This window comes from Anabas testudineus, chromosome 3 (genome assembly GCF_900324465.2).
Source record: "Anabas testudineus chromosome 3, fAnaTes1.2, whole genome shotgun sequence".
Lineage (NCBI taxonomy): Eukaryota > Metazoa > Chordata > Actinopteri > Anabantiformes > Anabantidae > Anabas > Anabas testudineus.
The window spans coordinates 14,902,693-14,923,354 of record NC_046612.1 but is presented as its reverse complement, the minus strand read 5'-3'; the positions used below and the strand labels follow the sequence as shown (position 1 = coordinate 14,923,354).

The 20,662-nt window shown below is 40.7% G+C and overlaps 1 protein-coding gene across 11 annotated transcripts in view; it reads right to left on the bottom strand.

Annotated features, from left to right (window-relative positions):
- Nucleotides 1-20,662, bottom strand: part of myo9aa (myosin IXAa) — an 80,636-nt gene continuing 59,974 nt past the window's right edge. For 3 of the 11 annotated variants that reach the window (XM_026377817.1, XM_026377812.1, XM_026377819.1), the window contains 29 exons: nt 20,563-20,610; nt 19,910-19,985; nt 17,918-18,049; nt 17,326-17,365; nt 17,098-17,220; nt 16,103-16,183; nt 15,899-16,009; nt 13,779-13,901; nt 11,778-11,927; nt 11,071-11,390; nt 8,837-10,603; nt 8,652-8,754; nt 8,215-8,430; nt 7,253-7,350; nt 6,931-7,076; nt 6,532-6,752; nt 6,270-6,386; nt 5,896-6,084; nt 5,701-5,751; nt 5,426-5,537; nt 4,712-4,773; nt 4,327-4,519; nt 4,055-4,183; nt 3,793-3,898; nt 3,583-3,714; nt 3,322-3,445; nt 2,098-2,306; nt 1,751-1,893; nt 1-1,633 (listed from right to left, as the gene is read on the bottom strand). In XM_026377817.1, coding sequence (XP_026233602.1) covers nt 1,155-1,633; nt 1,751-1,893; nt 2,098-2,306; nt 3,322-3,445; nt 3,583-3,714; nt 3,793-3,898; nt 4,055-4,183; nt 4,327-4,519; nt 4,712-4,773; nt 5,426-5,537; nt 5,701-5,751; nt 5,896-6,084; nt 6,270-6,386; nt 6,532-6,752; nt 6,931-7,076; nt 7,253-7,350; nt 8,215-8,430; nt 8,652-8,754; nt 8,837-10,603; nt 11,071-11,390; nt 11,778-11,927; nt 13,779-13,901; nt 15,899-16,009; nt 16,103-16,183; nt 17,098-17,220; nt 17,326-17,365; nt 17,918-18,049; nt 19,910-19,985; nt 20,563-20,610 — 5,801 coding nt within the window. In that variant the 3' untranslated portion in view covers nt 1-1,154. The remainder of the gene's footprint in view (nt 1,634-1,750; nt 1,894-2,097; nt 2,307-3,321; nt 3,446-3,582; nt 3,715-3,792; nt 3,899-4,054; nt 4,184-4,326; nt 4,520-4,711; nt 4,774-5,425; nt 5,538-5,700; nt 5,752-5,895; nt 6,085-6,269; nt 6,387-6,531; nt 6,753-6,930; nt 7,077-7,252; nt 7,351-8,214; nt 8,431-8,651; nt 8,755-8,836; nt 10,604-11,070; nt 11,391-11,777; nt 11,928-13,778; nt 13,902-15,898; nt 16,010-16,102; nt 16,184-17,097; nt 17,221-17,325; nt 17,366-17,917; nt 18,050-19,909; nt 19,986-20,562; nt 20,611-20,662) is intronic. The other 8 variants (XM_026377816.1, XM_026377820.1, XM_026377814.1 and 5 more) reach the window with 7 other exon arrangements.

Here is a 20,662-nt window from a genome sequence, read left to right as displayed (position 1 = left end):
TGACAAAAGACGTGATGATTTTATGTTCTTTCTCAGTTGCTATTGAGCAAACACTTTGGAAACAGGAGGTGGGGGTGGGTTCAGGAGTTTAGGGTAACAATAGATATCAGGAATAGAACAGCATTTGTTCACTATACTGTACAATGAACTTTAATGTACTGTACATTACAATTGTTGTATGGCTGTTACGCAGTGAATGCAGAGATTTTATACACATCTGACATTCTTCGCAGAGCTGGGATCCCCCTGGCTGGAATACACACCAGCTGACTTGGTCCCTTTGATGGCGTTATTTCCCATGTTAGGGGGAAACAAAAGCAGCACGAACTTAAAACACATGAAGTGGTTTTTCTCTTTTCTCACACATACAATTGGGCATGAGCACTAGGCACATGCTCACACACACACACACACACACACACACACACACACACACACAAATCATCCACTGCCAAAATCCGTACATCTCTGTCCAAGAGAATCAAAAGGAAAAAAAAAAAAAGATAAATATACGACTTCAACTACCCAGCAGAAGCTGGTGTTCTGGGTTTGTACAGTATTTATACCTGTATATTAAATGCTATAAAGAATTTCTGTGACATTAAAATTCATTAAATAAAGAAAAAAACAATTTGTAATAAGAGCAACAACTGCTTTGACTCACTGTTATGAACCGTAATTCATAAAGCAGCTAATTATTGTGAACTTTAAATTTACTGCAACATCAATGATGCCTGATTTTGCCTGTTGTCTTCTTATTTAATCTAGTACACTGTTTTAGCTTTTTCAGCCCTGTAATACTCATGATGCTGAGCAGTCTTCTGGATATTCCAACATTCCCTTTTCTCTGTCTTCCTGCTCAGGGTATCTCCACTTGGTACTGAATTACGAGCTGCCAAGGCACTGTGAGAGCATGGGTGGCAGAGTAGTCCACAGAAGAGGAGTCCTTTCATTGATTCATGTCCCTCTGTCACATATCTCCCTCCTCTAGAGGTCGAACCACTGTGGGCACTTGGGCACACTTCTTTGCAAAGAAAGCCTAAGCAAGCGTGCTTTGAGAGGAGAAGATCAGAGACCACTGCATATCTCCCACTGAAAATGTGTGTGTGTGACCAGGGAATTGGCTAGGGAATACTTTGGTGTCCCAGTGTCCTTCATACCATGAATTCACTATTTCCATACATTACCACCTGCTGTGGTATGTCTGGGGAGTCACTGCCGTGGCCTATACCTTCTCTGGAGTGCCTCAGCACGGATTGCTTGGTCGCTTTAAGTTTTTGTTTGCCCTTCACTGGATTGAAGGTGCCTCGACTGGTAAACTGAGGCCTTTCGCCATATGTGCTTTCAAGATCTCCCGTAGGGCTGCTCTCTAGGCTGTCGGACTGGGAGGCTTGAGGTGAACTCAGAGGCTGAGCAGAACCCGAGCCTAGGGATAGGGATTTGGAGTGGAAACGAAAGCGGCGGGTGGCAGCAGAGGAGGAAGAGGAAGATGGGTGGAAGTGTGATGAAGAGGAGTATGAAGAAACACTAGAGCAAGAGTCTACAGAGTCAAGGGAGTCAGGCTGCCGGCGAAGAGTGCGGCGTCGGGGGCTCTTCCTGCCAGATCTCTGTGGCCAGGGTGAAGTGAGTCTCTCTGCAAAAAAAAAAGTAAGAACAGTTTTGGTCTTTTTCTCCCCACCTTCTTGCCAAGTTATACATTAAAACATTACAAACTGAAAGTTGAGTTTAAAGTTCCTGTATGATAACATACCAGAGAAGTCAGAAATGGTTTCCTCAGAGTCCACATTGAGGTTTTCAGAGCTGTCAGCTGTACCGATTGAGGCCTCTGACTCCAGAGTCTCATCATCTGATGCTCGTGGCTCCAGAGACAGCATCTCAAAAGTCAGCTCCTCCCTGTAGAAGTAAAGTTGATCACATGGAATGAGCATTATAAGACATAGTTAATGTTAAGACATGCAAAATGTATTTTTGTAAATTCAGCTTATTTACTTCCAAGCAGTTCTTTATTCAACACAAATTTTATGGCCTCACAATCTTAAGTCACTTGCGGATCATTCAACATTTTCAGAAAAATGTAAGTGCAGTGAGGGACTTTACTTCTCTTTCTGCAGTGTTTCAATTTGCTCTGTCAGCACCCTCTCTTCCTGCTGCATCGCTGCCTGCTGATGCTCTGAGATTTCGGCAAATGAGTCCGCTCCCTCCTCAACCTGACTCTCTCCTATTGCAGCATCAGCCCCTAATGGCAGCTGGGGACTACAAGGAGGTGAGGACGTGTACGAGCTTCGCTGGTGCATGTAGCCTTTCCCCTGAAAAACAAATCATTGAAAGCACTAAAAGACATGTTACAGTAGAATGTCACATACACCACATTTTACCACTTTTAACACGGAGCTTCTCACTCACACGTGCATATGCACCATATGAAATGAGCACGCATGTTTAAAAACAGAACAATGAACAACTGATGCAGCCAAAAGATACACACAGCACAACTTTACCTTCTTAGCTGCATATGGCTGCTGAGTGCAAAAGTGAGATAAACGAATATAAATCAGTGATGCAAAGTGTTTTAATAGTGTAACCTAGTATATCACAGTCTTCAAGTTCTAGAAAATGATTTGCTGGCTCAAAATAAATGAGTCTATTATCCATCCCCAATTCACCTAAAGATAGATAAAAATGACAAAAACAAAATAACAGTTTTCAATTTGTGCCTTGAGATTACTTCTGTTGTGATTTGAGTGCTATATAAATTAAATTGAATTTAACTGCATTTCCAATTGTAGACTTCTTATAAAGGTGAGCCAGAGATGTAAACTTTTCAGGCAATTTGTGAAAAAAAAAGTTTAAACAAACCTTTATCGTTACTAAAGTAAGAAATTCAACCTGTTTGCTTTTATCCACAAGAGACAGACACAGAACTGCAGAGTGACCAAAGCAAAAACAAACAACACATCAGCAAAGACTAGGTAAAGACGACTCATTCTTTAGCTATGGAGATCATCTGAAAACATGAGACGTGCAGTGATCAGTATGACAACACCACAAATGGACGATGGTTTAAGGATGTAATTCATGGTGTGTATACATACCATAGTTCGTGCTATGCTCATAAATCTAACAGCTATTAGTACGGGTCTCTGGGTAAAGGAAAGGACAGATTAGGTTTCTATAGAGGAGAAACCAGCTTACAAAGGAGGAAATCATGGACGGGATAGCAGTAAAGAAGCTTTTAGGATGGCTTGGTGAGCTAGATTTAGCAATAAGTCACTGTACATGTGTGATTCTGATAACACTGATTAATCACTCATTTGATCTTACCATTGACCGTCGTATGAAGGTCAGTCTGTTTTTGGCCTTGTTCTCAGCAAATTCCAGGGTACTGATGTCCTTTAGCCGTAATTTGTACTTATTCATCTGCTCACAAATGATAAGTTCAACACATCTGTGGAAGGACGGAAAGAAATAAAACCACATCAGAATTCCTTAAAATGCTTTATCTCCCAGTAACACGATGAAATAGAGAGAACCACTCCATCAGGCAAAGGCATGGAAATGATTTGACAGTAAGTATATTCTTACGCTGTTGTCTTGCCGATGTCCTGGACACTCTGCAGTGGATCAATGGTGTCAGGACAGCGCAGGATACACGGAGCAAAAACTATAGCTAAAGCATTGGCTGACATACGATTTGTCTCCTCTTGCAAAGCAATCCTAAGGGCAGGAATTCAGCATTAGAATAGTGCAACCAGTGGGAAATCAAGCACTGTCACACCGATTCTTTTTCATTACCTAACAAGATGAAATATGAGGCGTTCAAGTGTGTTTAGGTGAGTTCTGCTTAGCTGGTCGATAACTGAATACACCCCTCTGGTCATTTCCTTTTTATCCTGCAAACCTGTTGAGGCATTCCAACAAGACAAATCACGTTTTCCTGTTACAGCAAACAAATATATCATCTGCTTTTCACAACAAATACTTTGCTGTGGACACAATCTCTAATGTGAAGCATTTGAAGGACTTGAAAACACAGTGAGTGATCCTGTCCACTTACCCATGGCACGTATAAACTCCTCATAGAGCTCAAATGTCATCAGCGGATTAGGTAGGTCTCTCAGCCACTGTTTGAAAGCACTGGCAATAACATGGATGTTGTAGACATCCAGATTCACGCTGTCCACATCTGTATGGTCACAAGGAGAATGTAGACAAAGCAAACAAGTACTTAGTGATTGCATTTAGTCCTCTCCCACACATTTCTCAGCCTTAAACATCAGCTACAGTGGCATCATTCACCTGTTAGTTATACCTTGTAGTTAATGTTACCTGTATCAAGTCCCAGCTTGAGTTCCTTAATTTTGTTGTTGGAACCGGGCTTTCTGTATATTCCTTCAGCGTAGAGGCCGTGCATCTCAATATAGTTGATAAGCTTCTCCACTACCAGGGGCACCGTCCTCTCGTCATTAGTCAGACGAGAAACTTCCACTCCAAACTGTCTTGAGGAAAGCTCTGGATCAAACTAAAGAAAACATAATATACTCTGATTAACATGTAGACATGTAGTGTATACACATGCAGACACATGCACATTTTTTATTTATTTTCCAATAATTACAGTATATTTTCAAGTCCCTGGAAATAGATGCACTCAACGTAACAAAATTAATATCATGGGACATTATTGTACGGCTGCACAATATGGCCAACTCACCTTCTTACTGCATTTGGTGGTCGTCTTCTGGCAGCACTTTCTGTGACAGGCATACCGGCACACTGGATAAACACAGCCAGAGAAATCAAACAGGTCATTTCCATTATCTACAGAAAGGCAGTGCCTCCTCATTATTCAGCAAAAGTTGGGACAAAAGAAAAAAATGTTATCACTGGAGAAACCAAGGCAGCATTGGTTGGCATGAAGAAAACATCCTGTGCAAATAAAGGACAAACGGTGTAGAATAATCTCTGGAGAGACGGAGCCGCAGACCCCATGAGTCCAGTTGAAAGCAATCTGATTATGGTTAAGGGGGAAGAGAGGGTGGGGCCAGACTGAACACAGTTCAGCCAAAGACATGGTCATGGTGGGTGTGTGTGTGTGTGTGTGTGTGTGTCAGAAAAGGTGAAAAGATTCTTATCTTAAGATTTCCAATTTATAATTCAGTAAAACAGAGAAAAGCAAGAAACTTCAACCAGCAAATTTTCATCTTTAAAGAAGTAGTCTAAAGCAACTACCGGTATTTGAATATTAATCAAGGAATATTATAAATTACAGTTAGAGAATTGCTAATGATTCATTCTCAGTCAACTAAACTATAAAATTATTTCAGGACCGATATAATCCCAACACGACCCATGACCTTCAAACTGTATATTTTAAAAAAACATTAAAGATCTCTGGTGTGATATTGTTGCACACACACACACTCACATTTGCACACGCAGGCACGGTCCATCATCCAGATGAGAGATGAGCAGTATTCACAGTATGTCGGGATGCTGTACTGGGTGGACTTGAATATGTGGCCGTTATGCTCCTCCACCTGCAGAGAGCATGCACAGTATATTTTTATGGTAATCAAAATTTTTATGGTTATCGGTCACTGATGTATATCTAAGAGCAAAATAGAGATGTAGAGTCCTCTACTCTTATGTTGTCTTATGATCAAAATCATGTACTCAGTAATAATGCAAATGAAGACTCACAACGTCCGTGTCCTTCTTCCTCATTTTTTTGCGTTCCGGTTTAGGTGCCTGCTGTAGTAAAAACAAATAAAGAGCAAATGTTGTGTCTGAGGATTAATTAAACAATCAATATATATATACCCTGCTAATGTTGCCTAAAAATTCTCAATCCTGACCCGTATCCAAAATCCCTAACTGACTGTTACATGTCTTCACCTTGCTCAGTGTGCTGTCCAGCGGTTTGTACTCAGTCATGAACTCATCCAGGAAAACTTTAAAAGTGTTGACCCACACTTTGACAGGAGACTCACTCCAGTCCCTCTGTTCCTGTCGCATGGTCTTCTCCAAGATATGCTCAAACAGGGCATAGAGATCTCTGTAGCGGATACTTTTACCATCATCCATCTATGGAGGAAAATCACAGAGAATCGTCTACTTTGGAAAAGATGTAAAAAAAACATTCCATCTAACTATGAACTTTTACGGCATGATGTACTTCTTAAACATCTGTTGCTTTCTACAAATGACATTTCCAGATGGTGGTTATAACTTATAGAATCTGTTTTAAAGGTTGTGTAAACAGCACTTACTGCAAGGGCTGTGGAGTAAGAATTGAAGATGTGAAGACGGAATTCCTTCAACGCCTTTTTAAATACAACGTCCACCATGGTGTCCTTTTTGCTGTTCTCGTTGTCCAAGTCGTTAATCTAAAATATGACACCACAATTATTTAAGGCTGGAAGTGTACAGTATGTCATCATCTGGAGCTACTCTCCTTGTGGGGAATTTACAATTCTGAAATGCACCTCTAAGATATAGTGTAATCATCAATCGGATGACGTTTGCCTCTACCTTCTTCATAAGGAAGTCATTCATGCTCCTGTAGTCGTTAATGCTGGTGAGAATCTGCATTGCGTCATTCTGCCACTGAGCTGGTTCCAGAGCCACGTTGCTGATCTTAACACTGCGCCTTCGCTTCACCTTGGGAGATGGTTCCTTAATATCCTTCAAGTCTCTGAATCCTCGATCCAACATCAGATCAGGACTACAGGGTGGTGACATGTTTTCCTGACCTGCAGTGTGCAGAGAATTCAGGTGAGTGGCATCGTACTAGATCAACAATTTGCTTTAGGATGAATAATGTGGAATCACAATTTAAAACAAAGCATTTGTGCGAGTCACCTGAACTGCAGATGCTTTCAAAATAAAAGACATTATGTATTTTTCTTTGTTAAATGAAAACAAATTTGCCTTTGGGTAACGCACCCTCTCCTAGCAATGGCCCAGTTTCTCCATAGTCTCCATCCATAGAATCACCCCCACAGATCAGCTTTTCCCTGGACGCTTTCTTATCCCCATACTTGGTCTTGCCCCAGAAACGCATCTTACCACGAACCCTGTTCGTTATATCAATGCAAAAGTCATGAAATTCTTTGATGACATATCAATTATGCTGAAACTGTAAATAGCTTGAATCAAGTGACAATGTGTTCTTAACAATTTCTTTTTAAATCAAGACATTAAGACATTTTTCAAACTTTGGATGCTAGCAACGCTACGTTGAGGAACAAACCTTCCATCTTGTGAGTTCTTGCGCATTGATTGGACTTTGCCCAAATCTCCCGATGAGATGGCTTTTTGCATCTTCTTCTGCTCCTCAGAATGTGCAGGCTGAAACAACATGAGGTTGATAAACGTGTTTAACACAGAGAAAACAAAACAAAAATGCCTCCAGTGGCACATTTTCATGTTATTTAGTTATGAGCTGATGCTGAGTTTAAGCCAGAAGATGGCAGCATCACATCACTGGAGCTGCACCTGCCGCAATACACATTACCAGAGAATCAGAGAAAATGATAACAATAACTGACAACAATAAGACAAAAGGAACAAATCAGTTTTCCAGGAGAAGAATCAATGAAAGATGTTCAGTTTGAAGACTGATAGGGCTACATGCTTGGAGAGGAAATATGATTAGTTGACATGCAAATATTGTTAACCAGAAAGAATAAATCAAGAAGAGAAATCACTGTCAGCTGCGAAAGAGTAGCCAACCCATGTTAGAAAAGATGTAGTTATAAGAAAAGCTGAAGTTGTTTTGATTGTCATCAAAGTACTGGATTAATGATGGTGTTTTTAAAATTCAGATGGACATTTGTATCATAAATAAAAACATTCAGAAATAGTATTTTCTTCTGTTGGGAAGCAACAGAGTATTTACTGTGTACTTCAGTACAGAATACGGTTAGTAGATATTTTAGAATAATGGTGAAATACCTGTCTTGAGAAACCCAATTTATCTAACCGATTGATTTTTAGGCTTTTTTAACAAAGTTGTTGCCTCCATTGGATATTAAAAGTAAAGGGAGAAACAGAAAGTGCATTTCTAGAAAACAGAATTATGTTAAAGCCTAGCTTGAGTTGGAGTTGTGATGCAGATCAATCTACCTACGGCCTGTGTGCTGAAGGAGGTTAGAAATGTCAAAGAGAAGCCACATTAAAAGGGCCACTACTGGTTTTGATGGCGCCTGTTACCATGTCTGAGTCACTGAAACAGGACTCTCCTAAGCCCGCCTCCACGGAGCTCTGTTTGGAGAGGGGCAGAGTGTAATGACGGGGGCTGACGGGGTTGTCGCCATCATAGTCATCCTCGTCTGAATCGCCCCCAAATGGGGTGACAGGGGCACGGGTCAGGAAGTCGGAGCGAGTCCGTGCCATTCTGGCTTTCTTTTTTTGGCCCGCTCTGCCAACCTGGAGTTTACCAGAAGTGATAACAGCATGTTTAAATGGAGCCTTTAAAAAACGGTGGAAGAGCTTCAGTGCATTTTGCTCTTCATGTAGGTCATTATGTTGTGAGACTGGAAGCTCTCGTGCTCCCTCAAGATTCAGTAATTAATTTCACACAACACAAAGAGGCACTGCTGCACATGCTTTATGTCTATTGTCTAAAAAGTAAAATAAGCTTTGCCTACATCACGTGGTTTTGTTCCTTTGGGAAGTTTGGACACTGCTGTGGGTCCTTGTTTTGGAGTGGGTTCAGGTGCTGCTGCAGTGGCAGCATCACTGTCAAACCTGCTGGATAAAAAGAGGAAATGATAAATGTCAAAAAACTTCTTGAAACATCAACATCAAAGTTGTTAGGAAACTGACTACTCACTTTGCAAATGTCACTCTGTCCTTTGGAGAGAAGAAGATGCTGCCTGATTTATCCGTCATACTAACTGTGGTGCCTTGGCTATTGGGTGGCTGCTTATTAGCGCGCCTCACCCTCGTTTCCCCTCTATCTCGGGACTCCAGAACTAGTTTTGGTGCCCAGCCTTCAGCAACAGGTCTGCTCTCCTTTCGGATTTCTCTGGGTGCCGAAGCAGGTGGAGGAGGCAAGAGGGGGTAGGGGCCACTGCCTTGAATGTCTACACCTGGGGGAGAATGCACTGATGGGGCATCAGAGTCTGACTGTGTTCTGGCATGAGGAATCAACCCTGCTGTTCTCTCTATCAGTAATGAACTGGGTCTAACAGGCTTGCTGGAGGCTGCAGCTCCACTAACATGTCCACTCTGTCGACTCTGCTGTATCCTTTGCAGTGCTTCTTCTCTTTTTTTCTCAAACATGTCCCTCTCGTACTGAACGAAGAAACGGCGTTGCTGCTCCAACGCTTCCTTCTGTTGTCTTATCTGCTCCATCATCTCCTTTTCATTCTGCTGTTGTTGATTCCGCTGCCTTTCCTCTTTTTCCTCGTTCAGTCGCACCAGTTTCTCAAGTAGACTCTGATCAGCCTTAGGGACAGAAACAGCCATGGGACTTTGAAACACAGTTGCTTGGTCTGGTTGCTGTGGCGATGGCATCAACTCCCCTGTCTGGGCCGCAGAATCTCGAACCTCAATGGAGGAAAGGACAATATCACTTAGTTCTTCGCTCAGTGGTGTTTCCTTCTGCATGCTGATGACCACCACCACTGGTCGACGTGTTGACTCTCGTCGTTCTTTGAGAGGTCTGGTAATACTGGACGAGGTTTCAGAGGCCTCTGTATGTGGTTGAGGTTCTTCAGCAGGATGACAGGAGATTGTGGTGCTGCCCTCATTTGTAGGGAAGTAAAACTTAGGGAGGTAGTTATTGATTTTGGACGGATGCATCGGGGCAGAAGGGGTTGCCTGAGATGTTTCCATTTGGTCCTGGCTGCCTGGGTGGGCAACAGCATCAGGAACTCCTGCTGCATGTGGTTCAAGTGGCTCTGAGCTTGTTGAAACGACCGCCACATCAGGCTCAGGTACTGAAGCTACTGAAGGAGGAGGGGAGCAGGAGTCCTCAATATCCGTCACCTCTTCTGTAGCCTTGGGTGGCTCCTCATCCATACTGAGAAGCTCAAAGCTGCCTTTGGAGCTCTGGCTGTCAGGCGTGCCCTGTGGTGAACGAAGGGGTGGGGTTGCAGGGGGCACCAATTCAATAGACCACCGGCGTTCCTCAGATGGGGACGAGGCTCCACCGCTGGTTGCCCGGACCTTGAGGAGCTCCAGGCTGAACTTGGCCTGTTCCAACTCTCTCATCCGCCGACTCTCTCTCTTGGCCCGTGTGGTTTTATGGCCGGGCTCCTCTGCAGTTCTGGCCCTTTCTTGAACTGCTACAGTCGACATCGCAATTGAGGCTTGTGCTTCAGTTGGTGATTTAGAATAAATCTCGCTTTGCCTTGCATGATCTCGTGCTTCTCTTTCCTCCTTAACTGTACTCTCATGGCTGCTGAGCACTTGGAGGCTTCTTTCTCTTTGCTCGTATGAGCGATCCTCCCACTTACTGAGGTCCAACCCCATGATTTTCTGAGGCGATTCCTCCTCTTCTTCGGGTGAAAGACTCACTTGGCCATTTTGTAGCTGAAGCAGCGTCTCCTGCTGCTCTTTCTCCTTCAGTCTCTGTTCTCTGAGTGTTTGAAAGCTGTCAATAAAAAAGACGATGATTAAAACTTAACAGGATAATGTCAACTTGATTTCTACTCTACTACTCCTTTTATCAAGATACAGCAAGATTCAACAGCTTTCTATTCATAACAAACTGCATCTACTTTAAAGTATTTACCAAAGTTTGAGTCTGATATTAAAATTCTTGCTCTCAGCAGCTCAGCTGATTGTAGAGCTGCTTTGTATTCGACTGCTTGAGTAATGGCATGCTCTTACGTGGTCTGTTGCCACACTGAACCATGACCAAATACTGCAGGAGCTATGTGCAAAGATTAAACTGTTTTTTTCACCAGCTTAATGAAAATCAAGCCGTCACCTACACTAAAAGCTACTTTCAGAATGTGGAACATTTCTAAAAATTGTTAAATGCTAAAGTTTAAATTACATTTTAAACAGGTGCCACTGCTCAGGATAAAAACACAGGTGTTTAACATTATGGCTTACCTCTTCCTGGCAAGGTAGCCTCTGCTAATTGCCTGTGTTTGTACCACAGCAGCGTACAGATGCAAGTATGCTTCTCTGGCTGAATGACACCGCCAAGCTGTCTGAATAATTAGAGCTGCTCTGGAGCGCCGATGAAGCCATAACCTCCATGCCCTCTGCAGCACCAGAGCAGCCTCCCTCCACAATCTGAACCTCTGACGCTCCCTGTAACCTCGCCAGTGTGCCTGCAAACACAGAACTGCCCCATGCAGGATCTTTGGGTCATAGTCCTCCCCCTCCTTTTGGTACAAAGTGCTGGGCTGGTACAAACGCCACCATGTCTGTATAGAAATAATGACAATGATATATTATTTACATGATACTGTAATGTTGTTTTTCCTTTTAATCAAGTGCCTTTTGCAGGATAATGTATGAGACTGGACAAGATTCTGATATTGATTAGTATAAAAACACTGCAAATCATACAAAACGTGATCACTGATACAAAGTAAAGTCTGTCTCTTTAATTTGGTTATTAAAAAATAAATTAGTAATTATGTATTATAAACATTAATTGATTTATTTAATAGATTTAATAAGGCATTATGATATTCCAAGAAAAAACAAATCAAACCAAACAAGAAAATAAAAAAAGTGTCAAACAAAAATAAAAAAAGAAATTAGGTAGATACCAGAGATAAGAGAACCAATGAGGTAAAGCACTGTACCTGGATGCAGATTGCTGCCTCTCTCATCCTGACAAACTGCTTCCTCTCCAATCGGGCTCTGAATCGTCTCTGCAGCATGACGATGAGTCTGAAAACCTCCCTGTGGAGTAAGGCCTGCAGCCGCTGACGTTCAGTCTCATGCAAAAACACCTGAGGACGGAGGGTTTACAGGGCAGAACACATTTAATGAAGATTGAGTCTCTGCAGCTGCTTAGACAAAGATATATACACACTCAACCCCCCCCCCCCCCCAGCCAAAATATAAAAAAGCAAGCCTCAAATTGCTGGCTGACTACATGCTCACAAGAATGTGACATATGATCCTCTAATTATATAGACAGTGGACCCCACCATCATGCTTCATTCATGCCCTGGACTTACACCAAATATGGGGCTCTGTCTTCATTACATCCTTTCATTCAAAGAGAGAGGATGCTTTTAGGTATTATGAAGGTTATCCCTAACACTATCCTGTCATGACTCTATTTATAGTGAATGTAATTTAACAGCTTAATAAACTAAGTTGGACCAATTTGAATACCCTGCATTATTTACAATTTTGGGTATTACTGACAATTCCCAGAATGCAACATACCACATATGCCACACTGTGCCCTAGGACATAATCAGCTAATGTCAGCTAAAAATGTCATCATTGGCAATTTCATTAAACAATTGTTAAACCACCTTTATACTTTACATCTTGTTTATTATCTGTGACTTTAATTAATTTTTACGGAAGCCAGATAGTTCAGCTGAAGTAGACTTTTTACATACAAACTCAATTTTCAGAAAAGTTGTGACCTTTTAAAAAATGAAATAGAAATCTAAATCTGTGATTTGTTTTTTTTTTTTCTGACCAATGAACACAAACGATTTTCAGTGTTTCCACTGACCACCTTCATTTTATTTTGTAAATCTAAGCTAATATGGAGATTTATTCCTGAAACACACAAATAAAGTTGGAAAAGAGGCAAAAGTAAGGCCTTTCTGGATGATTCCAAAATAAACTGGTTAATTGCGAACAGGTGCCAGTATCACGAATTCTATCACAAAGCACAATCAGGTTAAAAAGAATATTTCCAAACACGAGATTACAAAGAATTAAGGTCTTTTATCGTCAACAGTACATCATATTGTTAAAAGATTCAGGGAAATGTCAGTGCATAAAGGCAAAGGATGGAAATTACTGCAGAAACTGATGTGTGTGACCTCATGCTATAAAGATACATAACCTAACATTGTCCACCACTTCATCCAGAAACGCAATGTGATACTCTATGACGTGAGGTAAAAACCACACACCTATTGTGTGCAGAAACACTGCCAGGTTCTCTGGGACAAAGCTTATGTCAAAAAGACGTCAGGTTCTCCACCCCATAGACAAAACCATCCAGAGGCCATACAGGCTGTTTTCAGTAAAAAGGTTTAACAGTTGACTGTTGAGCAGTAAATAAACTCTGCACGTGTTTAAAGTTACAAAATACAATGAGTTTGGTCAGTTACAAACTGACGATCTATTCTTTTTTCTTTTGTCAGATAATTCAGATTCAAGTGAATTAACAAATCACACATATTCGTGTTTATTGCATTTTAGAAAAATTCTCAATTCTTCTGGAAACGTGGTTTGTACCATACAAATTATATTCAGCTTGTTCCAAAACTGCCCTGAAGCTGTATTCAACTTAGCCTGTGTGAGATATTTAAAACCAGACACCAGTAGTTTTAAATGCCTGCACAGTTAGAGCATGTTGAATATTCTAAATATCAAATATCACGATTTTTTTTTTCGATCTATTTAATTGTATTAATTTTTTGTCCAAATTAAGCTCAACTCTCTAACATCCCAATGTAAAAAACCACTGAAAAATAGAGGTGGCTAATTTAGAAATGGATACGGAATGTACCACATTAAAAATAGATTATCACAATGTTTACTGTATTTGTTTATCAGCTGATTTCAAAGAACTGCAGAGAGGAAACAGAGGGAAGAGTAGATACCATTGTCTTTCCCACTTGGTATCCATCTTGTTCTAGGTCGAGCTGGTCTAGACAGTGCTGGATTTCCTCTCTGGTGGCACTGGTGCCTTCTGGGAGCAGCACGGAGAAGTTATGTACAAAATCCTATCGAAAGAACAAGTAAAAGAAGAAGAGAAGGTTTATTACCATATCGTTAATGGATATAATGCTTCTGTCATGTGGACAAGAGTTCTGTGCAGCGACATGTCATGTCAATAAATCTGCTCAGTTTTACTAATGCAGATTCCAGTGCAGGATAAAATGGTTGGGGATGTACACACTCAAGACATGATTTTGAAAGATAACTTATGACCAGCACCAGTCTCCTTCAGCATCTCTTGAGCAGAAACAATCTAGGGGAAAAAATGTTGTCAAGGCACATGTGGTTTCAGGTAAAAATCCATGCTGTCCATATTTGCAGGGGTTCAAACATCACAGCATAAATATTCTCAACTCCCACTCTTCAAACTGAGGCCCACTGTCTGAATTCAATACACACTGCACACTGGGCTGTAGGGGGTGGACAGGGAAACAGATGCTGTGTTTATACAATTACAAGCATGGGGAGTGTTTCAGAAACCAGAGGACAATAGAGAGGCTCTGTTCTGAGCGGTTGGGAAACTGCACAGTCCTCTAAAGTGATACCATGCTCAAGATATTTCTCATTAGTATTGACCACAGGACTAAATATGTATGCAGTTATTCCAAGAAAATGACAATGTCTGGTGCTCAAATTATTTGAGTGAGCTCATCAAAATAGTGAGGCATGCTCATCATTCCAGACATTTAACTGATAGAGAAGTCTACAGAGTATGAAATATCCATTGTGGTGTCACTTTTATAATATCTTACATCAGTAAAAGTATAAAATCATTCAAATGGTGTATTACTGTATTATATATTATACAATAACATTGCTAAAACTGGGTGATACGTTTTCAAACCTGTAGAGGTCTGAACTATCTGCAGGGCTACACTAGATACCACTATAGGAAAATAAGTTGTGATGGGTGAGTTGGCTCCTACATGAACTAGCACAGTGACTTATTTGTTACCAACGACTTAACAGGAATGTACATGCCATGTTACAAAATAGAAACTAATGCAAGAAAAAAAGAGTGAATTTAAATATTGGGATCTGAGCAGTGATCTAGAAACACAAGGAAATATGTTCATGCGATCTTTTTCTGAACCTTTACCATTTGGCTTATCAAGTGTTTATTTTATGGAAAACATCACATGATCACATGAGCGGATGAAGCCGATGTCCTATAACACTGGGGAATCACACACATGTTAAAGGGAACCGGCAGTGATTTTAAATTATATGGTTCAGTTTGTATAACTCTGTTAAAACTGATGTACAATTGGACCCATCTTTTTGTAATTGTACTTAAAACATTATACATCCCCTGTCTTACTCCAAGGTTCATCTAAGTACAGTGAAGTACTAATCAATAAACATTTCCCAGCTCTTGAATAAGCTGAACATGTGTACTGGTACTGCCAAATCCTTGTTTCTTCTTTTTTACATGGTGTATAAAATACAAAGCCTGGCCAAATAAATGTCCCCACCTGGATTTTACTAAGTAAATAGGTAAGTGTTGAATAATTACTGCAGTGATTGATATGTTTTAGCTGGCATCACAATAAAGACAACAGACTACCTCAATGTGTTGACCAGGTTTTTTACATCAATGGATTTTTTTCTTCACTGATGCCATGGACATATTCCAAGATGCCAGGAATTATTGGGATCAAATAGTAAAAGAGTGGTTCAGGAAGCATTACACATCATTTTCACACATGGATTGGACACCACAGCATCCAGACCTTGTCCCCATTGAGGATTTTAGGGATGTGCTGGTGAAGACTACATAGCAGTCTAATCCAATCATCAACACAAGATCTCGGCAAGAAATTAATGCAACTCTGGATAGAAATAAATGCGGTGATATTGAATAAACTTGAAAAAACTGAAGCAAGACGGTGTATAAAATGACATTAATGACAGCTGCACAAATGTGTTTGCTTATTGTATAAAAGACAGAAAATGTGGCCTACGCTGTTCAAAAAGTATCTACAGGATCTGTGTGTGTTACCTTAAAGCTGTACTTGATGTTGTAGCCTGATTGTCGGATGCGCACAGTCTCCAGCATACCAGTGTAACGCAGCTGCCTCAGCACCAGGTTATCGTTAAAGACTAAGGGCAGCTGAGAGATATAAAACCAGAGATGAAAAAGGTAATTGAAATTCAAATTCAAATCTCGGAAATGTTTTGAAAATTAAACTTGAGTACCCCGTACCTTGTCAGCATTGGAACGGATGCATTTGACAAAATAAGGCTCAGACTGACCCAGAGTCTCCATTAGCTTATTGAGAGAGGCCTGCAGAATGGACACACAAACAAGACATCACATTTAACACAAAGCCAGATCATAACAGGCTAAGATGCACTGCTGTTGTTGTCTAGTGTTTGAAGGGCAACAATCAAAGTCAGGTGGCTCCTCTAGGCGTGAATAACTGTTGGTCCATCTGTGAGTTAAACTCTTTGCTGCAAGACGTAAGCCACTGCCTCCTGTACTTCATCTGACAAGATTTAAGTCACTGCCTGGGCTCATAAATAAATGCAATATGTCCACGTAACCATGTGGCTGTGTAGAAAAAGAATAATCCATGTGTGCAGTATTTCCATATGCAATTAGTGTGTGTGCATGTGCGTAAACACATTCACATGTGTGTCAGCATGTGTGTGTGATAATTCAGTGGCAGAAGGAATTCAGTCTCCTCCTCCACCATGGGAGATTAAAGCAATCAGTGCAGCACAGGATGTGGGAAGTGAAGTCATCCACACACTGAGGCCAGGGCTGCCTGCCAGAGGGGCCTCAGCACTCATCTCTACGTTTAACAGCCACAACACACAGTTCACTTTCAAAGAAATAAGAAAGAAAATAACGCTTTCTTCTGCTGAGCTGGAATGTGTTATCAAAGAGAGCTTTTATTATACAGTTTGGACCTAAAAATAACCAAATTATTCAGTACATTAATGGTAGGCATGAGTCTCATATGTCTCACATTCCAGACAACGCTCTGTAACACATGTTGAAACAAAGAGCAGAGGAGATACATTTAACAGTTTTCCAGTTTCCACCCATAGCAGACCTTCATATTCGCAGCTGGAAGAGGATTCCTCTGTTCAGCTCAGGCTAATCGTGTTATTTCTACACTGAGAGCACTCAATGCCAAATCACTAAGCCCTGTAGTATGATACTGGCTCTGGTTCTGTGTTTATGTCTCTGACCTGGAACTGTGCACTGATACTGGGTGGTTTCTTCTTCTTGTGAAGGTGAAGCAGTGACTTGGTGATGCGGTCATGAAGCGTCAGGTTGCTCAGGTACTTCAGGGACTTGACATTCAGTAAATGCTGTGGACGGGAAGTGAGTGTTGGTAAGGTTAACAATGTGACACTACAGTGTTCATTGGAATATGGTCTAATATAAAGATCAATTAAACAAATCCTGTACTGTACCTTGGGAAGGATGGGCTTAGATTTGTAGTTTTTATTTCTCCTAGTTATAAAAGAACAGAAAAGTTAGTCCAGCAGTTTAATCTGTTTTAATCTGTGATAATTCTTGTTCTTCTGTCAAAAGGTGGGACCGACACATCCGAATGACACAACATTTCCTGTCAGATGCAAGCTAGGTATTTAATTCCAGAAAGTGTTCCCATGGGCATCATATCCCTGTCAACAAGGTGAAACTTTATTTGTCCCTGTGGGGAAATTCTCATCATGTCCACAAGGAGGTCAGAGGTCAGGTTAGCTACAGAACCGCAGCTTTGGAGCTGACGGGAATGTAGTGATCACTGAAAGACACGTCAGCGGAGCAGATGTTTGCTGACACTGAAAGTTGGATCTTTCAGATTAGAGGATGTCTCTAGTCCACAGTGTTAACAAAAAAAAAAAAAGGACAGTAGAAAAAAAAAACATTTTTCAATCAAAAAACTATCAGAAAAAAAAAAGACTAGAGGTTAAAGTTACAGTGTGGGGGAGTACTGTATGTCTAAATCATTGAGGGGAGTTTAAAGCAGTGTGTTGACTGCAGCTGTGTGTTGTTACTGACATGAGGATGTCATGTGCTTTCTCAAGGAGTTTGCTGCTGGCAGTCTTGACAAAGATGCCCTCTTCTTCTGTAGCGGAGCTGCTGGATGATAGGCGACTAACACGTCTGTTCCAGCCGTGGCCCGGAGAACCCCTTTGGACACACAGCACAAAAGTCTTATAGACAAGTGAACTGTCTGACAATTTGTTTTCAATATGTACAGTATGTCAAATATAACAACAGGTACATTATAGCAATAATTCTACACTCTGGTGTGTAACAGGCATTAGCTGTGGTGACTCTTTTAGTTTTGGCACTTCTCACACATCTATTCAAATTATTAGATAATATGTTAAGTAAATGCCACCAGCAGGGCCAGAAGTTTCCTTATTTCTCCCCTAGGACAACGTGGAATTCATCAGACACAGTTTAGTAAAGTCTCTAAAGGTTCAGACCTCAGTCCTCAAGGTGAAACCTAAGAACCTGCCCAGAACACAAACAAAAACAAGAGCGGTCTGGTCATGGTTAAAACCACTAACCAGTATGAACTATTTTAGAACAGCAGAGAGGACAAGAGAGGAGGGAAGGTAACATATGAAAAGACAACTTCAAATATCATTGTTGAGACTCTGGTTATATGTGGTAACAATTCATCTTTCATTCAAAGTCAATAAAGTTAAGTAAAAGTTTTAAGTATTGTGGCTCTGGTGCTGTTCAGGTTGAAAGAGAATTCAAACCAGTCAAATTAATTTTATGGCTAAACAGAATAGAAACCAGGCGCCAAACAAACCAAACAAGTGTCACTGGCATTCACATTACTTTTCCTGTTTATGGTGTAGGCAGACAAGATTCAGAAGATGTTTTTCTATCACAATCAGTCCTCTGGTCTACAATCTCCATCACTGTCAGGGGTTCTATCTTCACAATCACATGTGAGCATCTATCTATATCCTTATATAATGTTTGGACCTGGTTTTATTGTTTATCGCCATCACCAGAACAGTATGTATTCAACAGTGACCGTTTTTTGAGAGTCCCATAAAGCACTGCACTGTCCGCGGCTCTGTCCACAGACAGGGCTAAATATTTATCACTCCCTGGAAGCTGCTCTCCAATGCATAGCTCTGACTTTACATCACAGAGGAAGCAGCTGCACAGGGTTTAGGGCTCTTTTAGTATGTGGAGGATGAGTGTGTGTCAGTGAGAGAAAGACACAGAGAGGGAGGCACAGTGAGGGCAGAGGTTGCAAATCACATTGGGGGGGATTTTAGCAGCCCCATTCTGAGCTGCTGTGTAACAAAAGCAGTCCTGTATGAGCTGCTCTGGATTACCAGTAATGGTCGTGGGCTCCTAATCTCACGATCCGCAACTAATTAGAGAAGGTCGAGGGACTCATGGTTACTACAGTCATTACGCTTTTCTTGTCCTGTATGTGCCCAGGGGTGAATATTATTAAATGGTTATTAAACATATATTATCAAGGCATTAAGAGCTTTATAATATGTAAGATCAAATTCCAAATTAAGGACTATAAAATGTCTATAATGCAAAAAATGCCTCATAAACAAAACAAAATAAACAAATAGTAAATAGTTCCAAAGAAATGTCTTTTACACAGTGGTGCTCCACCTCTATATTTGTAAAAATAAATAATAAATTAAAAAACTACAAACTATGAAATTGAAATGTTATATATACAAGAGGTGGATAAAAACAATCATAGAGGCTCAACAGGTACATCTATAATCAAATGTAAAACTAGTACACTGTAAGCATCTCATCTAATATGATATCACTGCAGTAAAACATATCTTTATGAAGCTTATTATGTAGCAGTTTTGTTCAGAGCAGTACTCTCAATAATCATAAGTCATGAAATAGAAATAATTAATTTTGGCAAAGATGTCCGTTAAAAAAAAAAAAACAACAACTCCTAACTTGACCTAACGTGTCCAGATGATTTATAAAGAGCCTGAAACACAACAGCTCTCAAAGCCCAGCACACAATCTTACCGTGGTGATTTCTCGTTGATGGTGTTGCTTCCCTGAAGGTCTGATAGTGGTGTGCGTGGACTCCTCCTGGTCACAGCTGATCACAAACAGACAGGTTGGTATGAAGTAGACCACAAAACAACTCTCTTGCAGAGATTCACAGAAAACAGACAGACAAAATACACCTCTGACACCATGTGACACTCCAGGGTTATTGGACTGAGTTATGGATCTTTTTATTGTAAATACACAACTAAATTAGATGATTTAATGTTGAAACAAAGACTTGTGAGGTTAATAGTGAGTTGCTCTTGTTAGTGATGCTACTGAAGCGTTATTTAGTGTAGTGTGGATTGAAGGTTTGATTAACACCTTTATTGGTGATTGAAAATACCAATATTATAATATTTTAAATGATCTAATGAAGTCAGGCAGTCAGTCATTATATTAGAAAAATAAAAAGGTTTAATTAAAGTTGCTTTGTTACATTACTACCGTCTTTGGAAGAGATAACCCGACAGCTTCTAGCAGTGTGTTATAATTCATACACCAGCATTCCTATCAACCTACAGTCAATCATTGACAGTGATGTGAAATAAGAGAAATCTACAGTGTGTTAGGCTACTAAAAAAGCAATCTGGGAAGGTAATTGATCAGGTGGCTTAACAGTATACCGTTTTCAGTTTCATCGCTCTGTACAACATTTTCGCTCAGATCTGGAGCTGCAGGGCGGCACAAAACAAGAAGACACGGACACAAGTGAGTGTAGTGAAA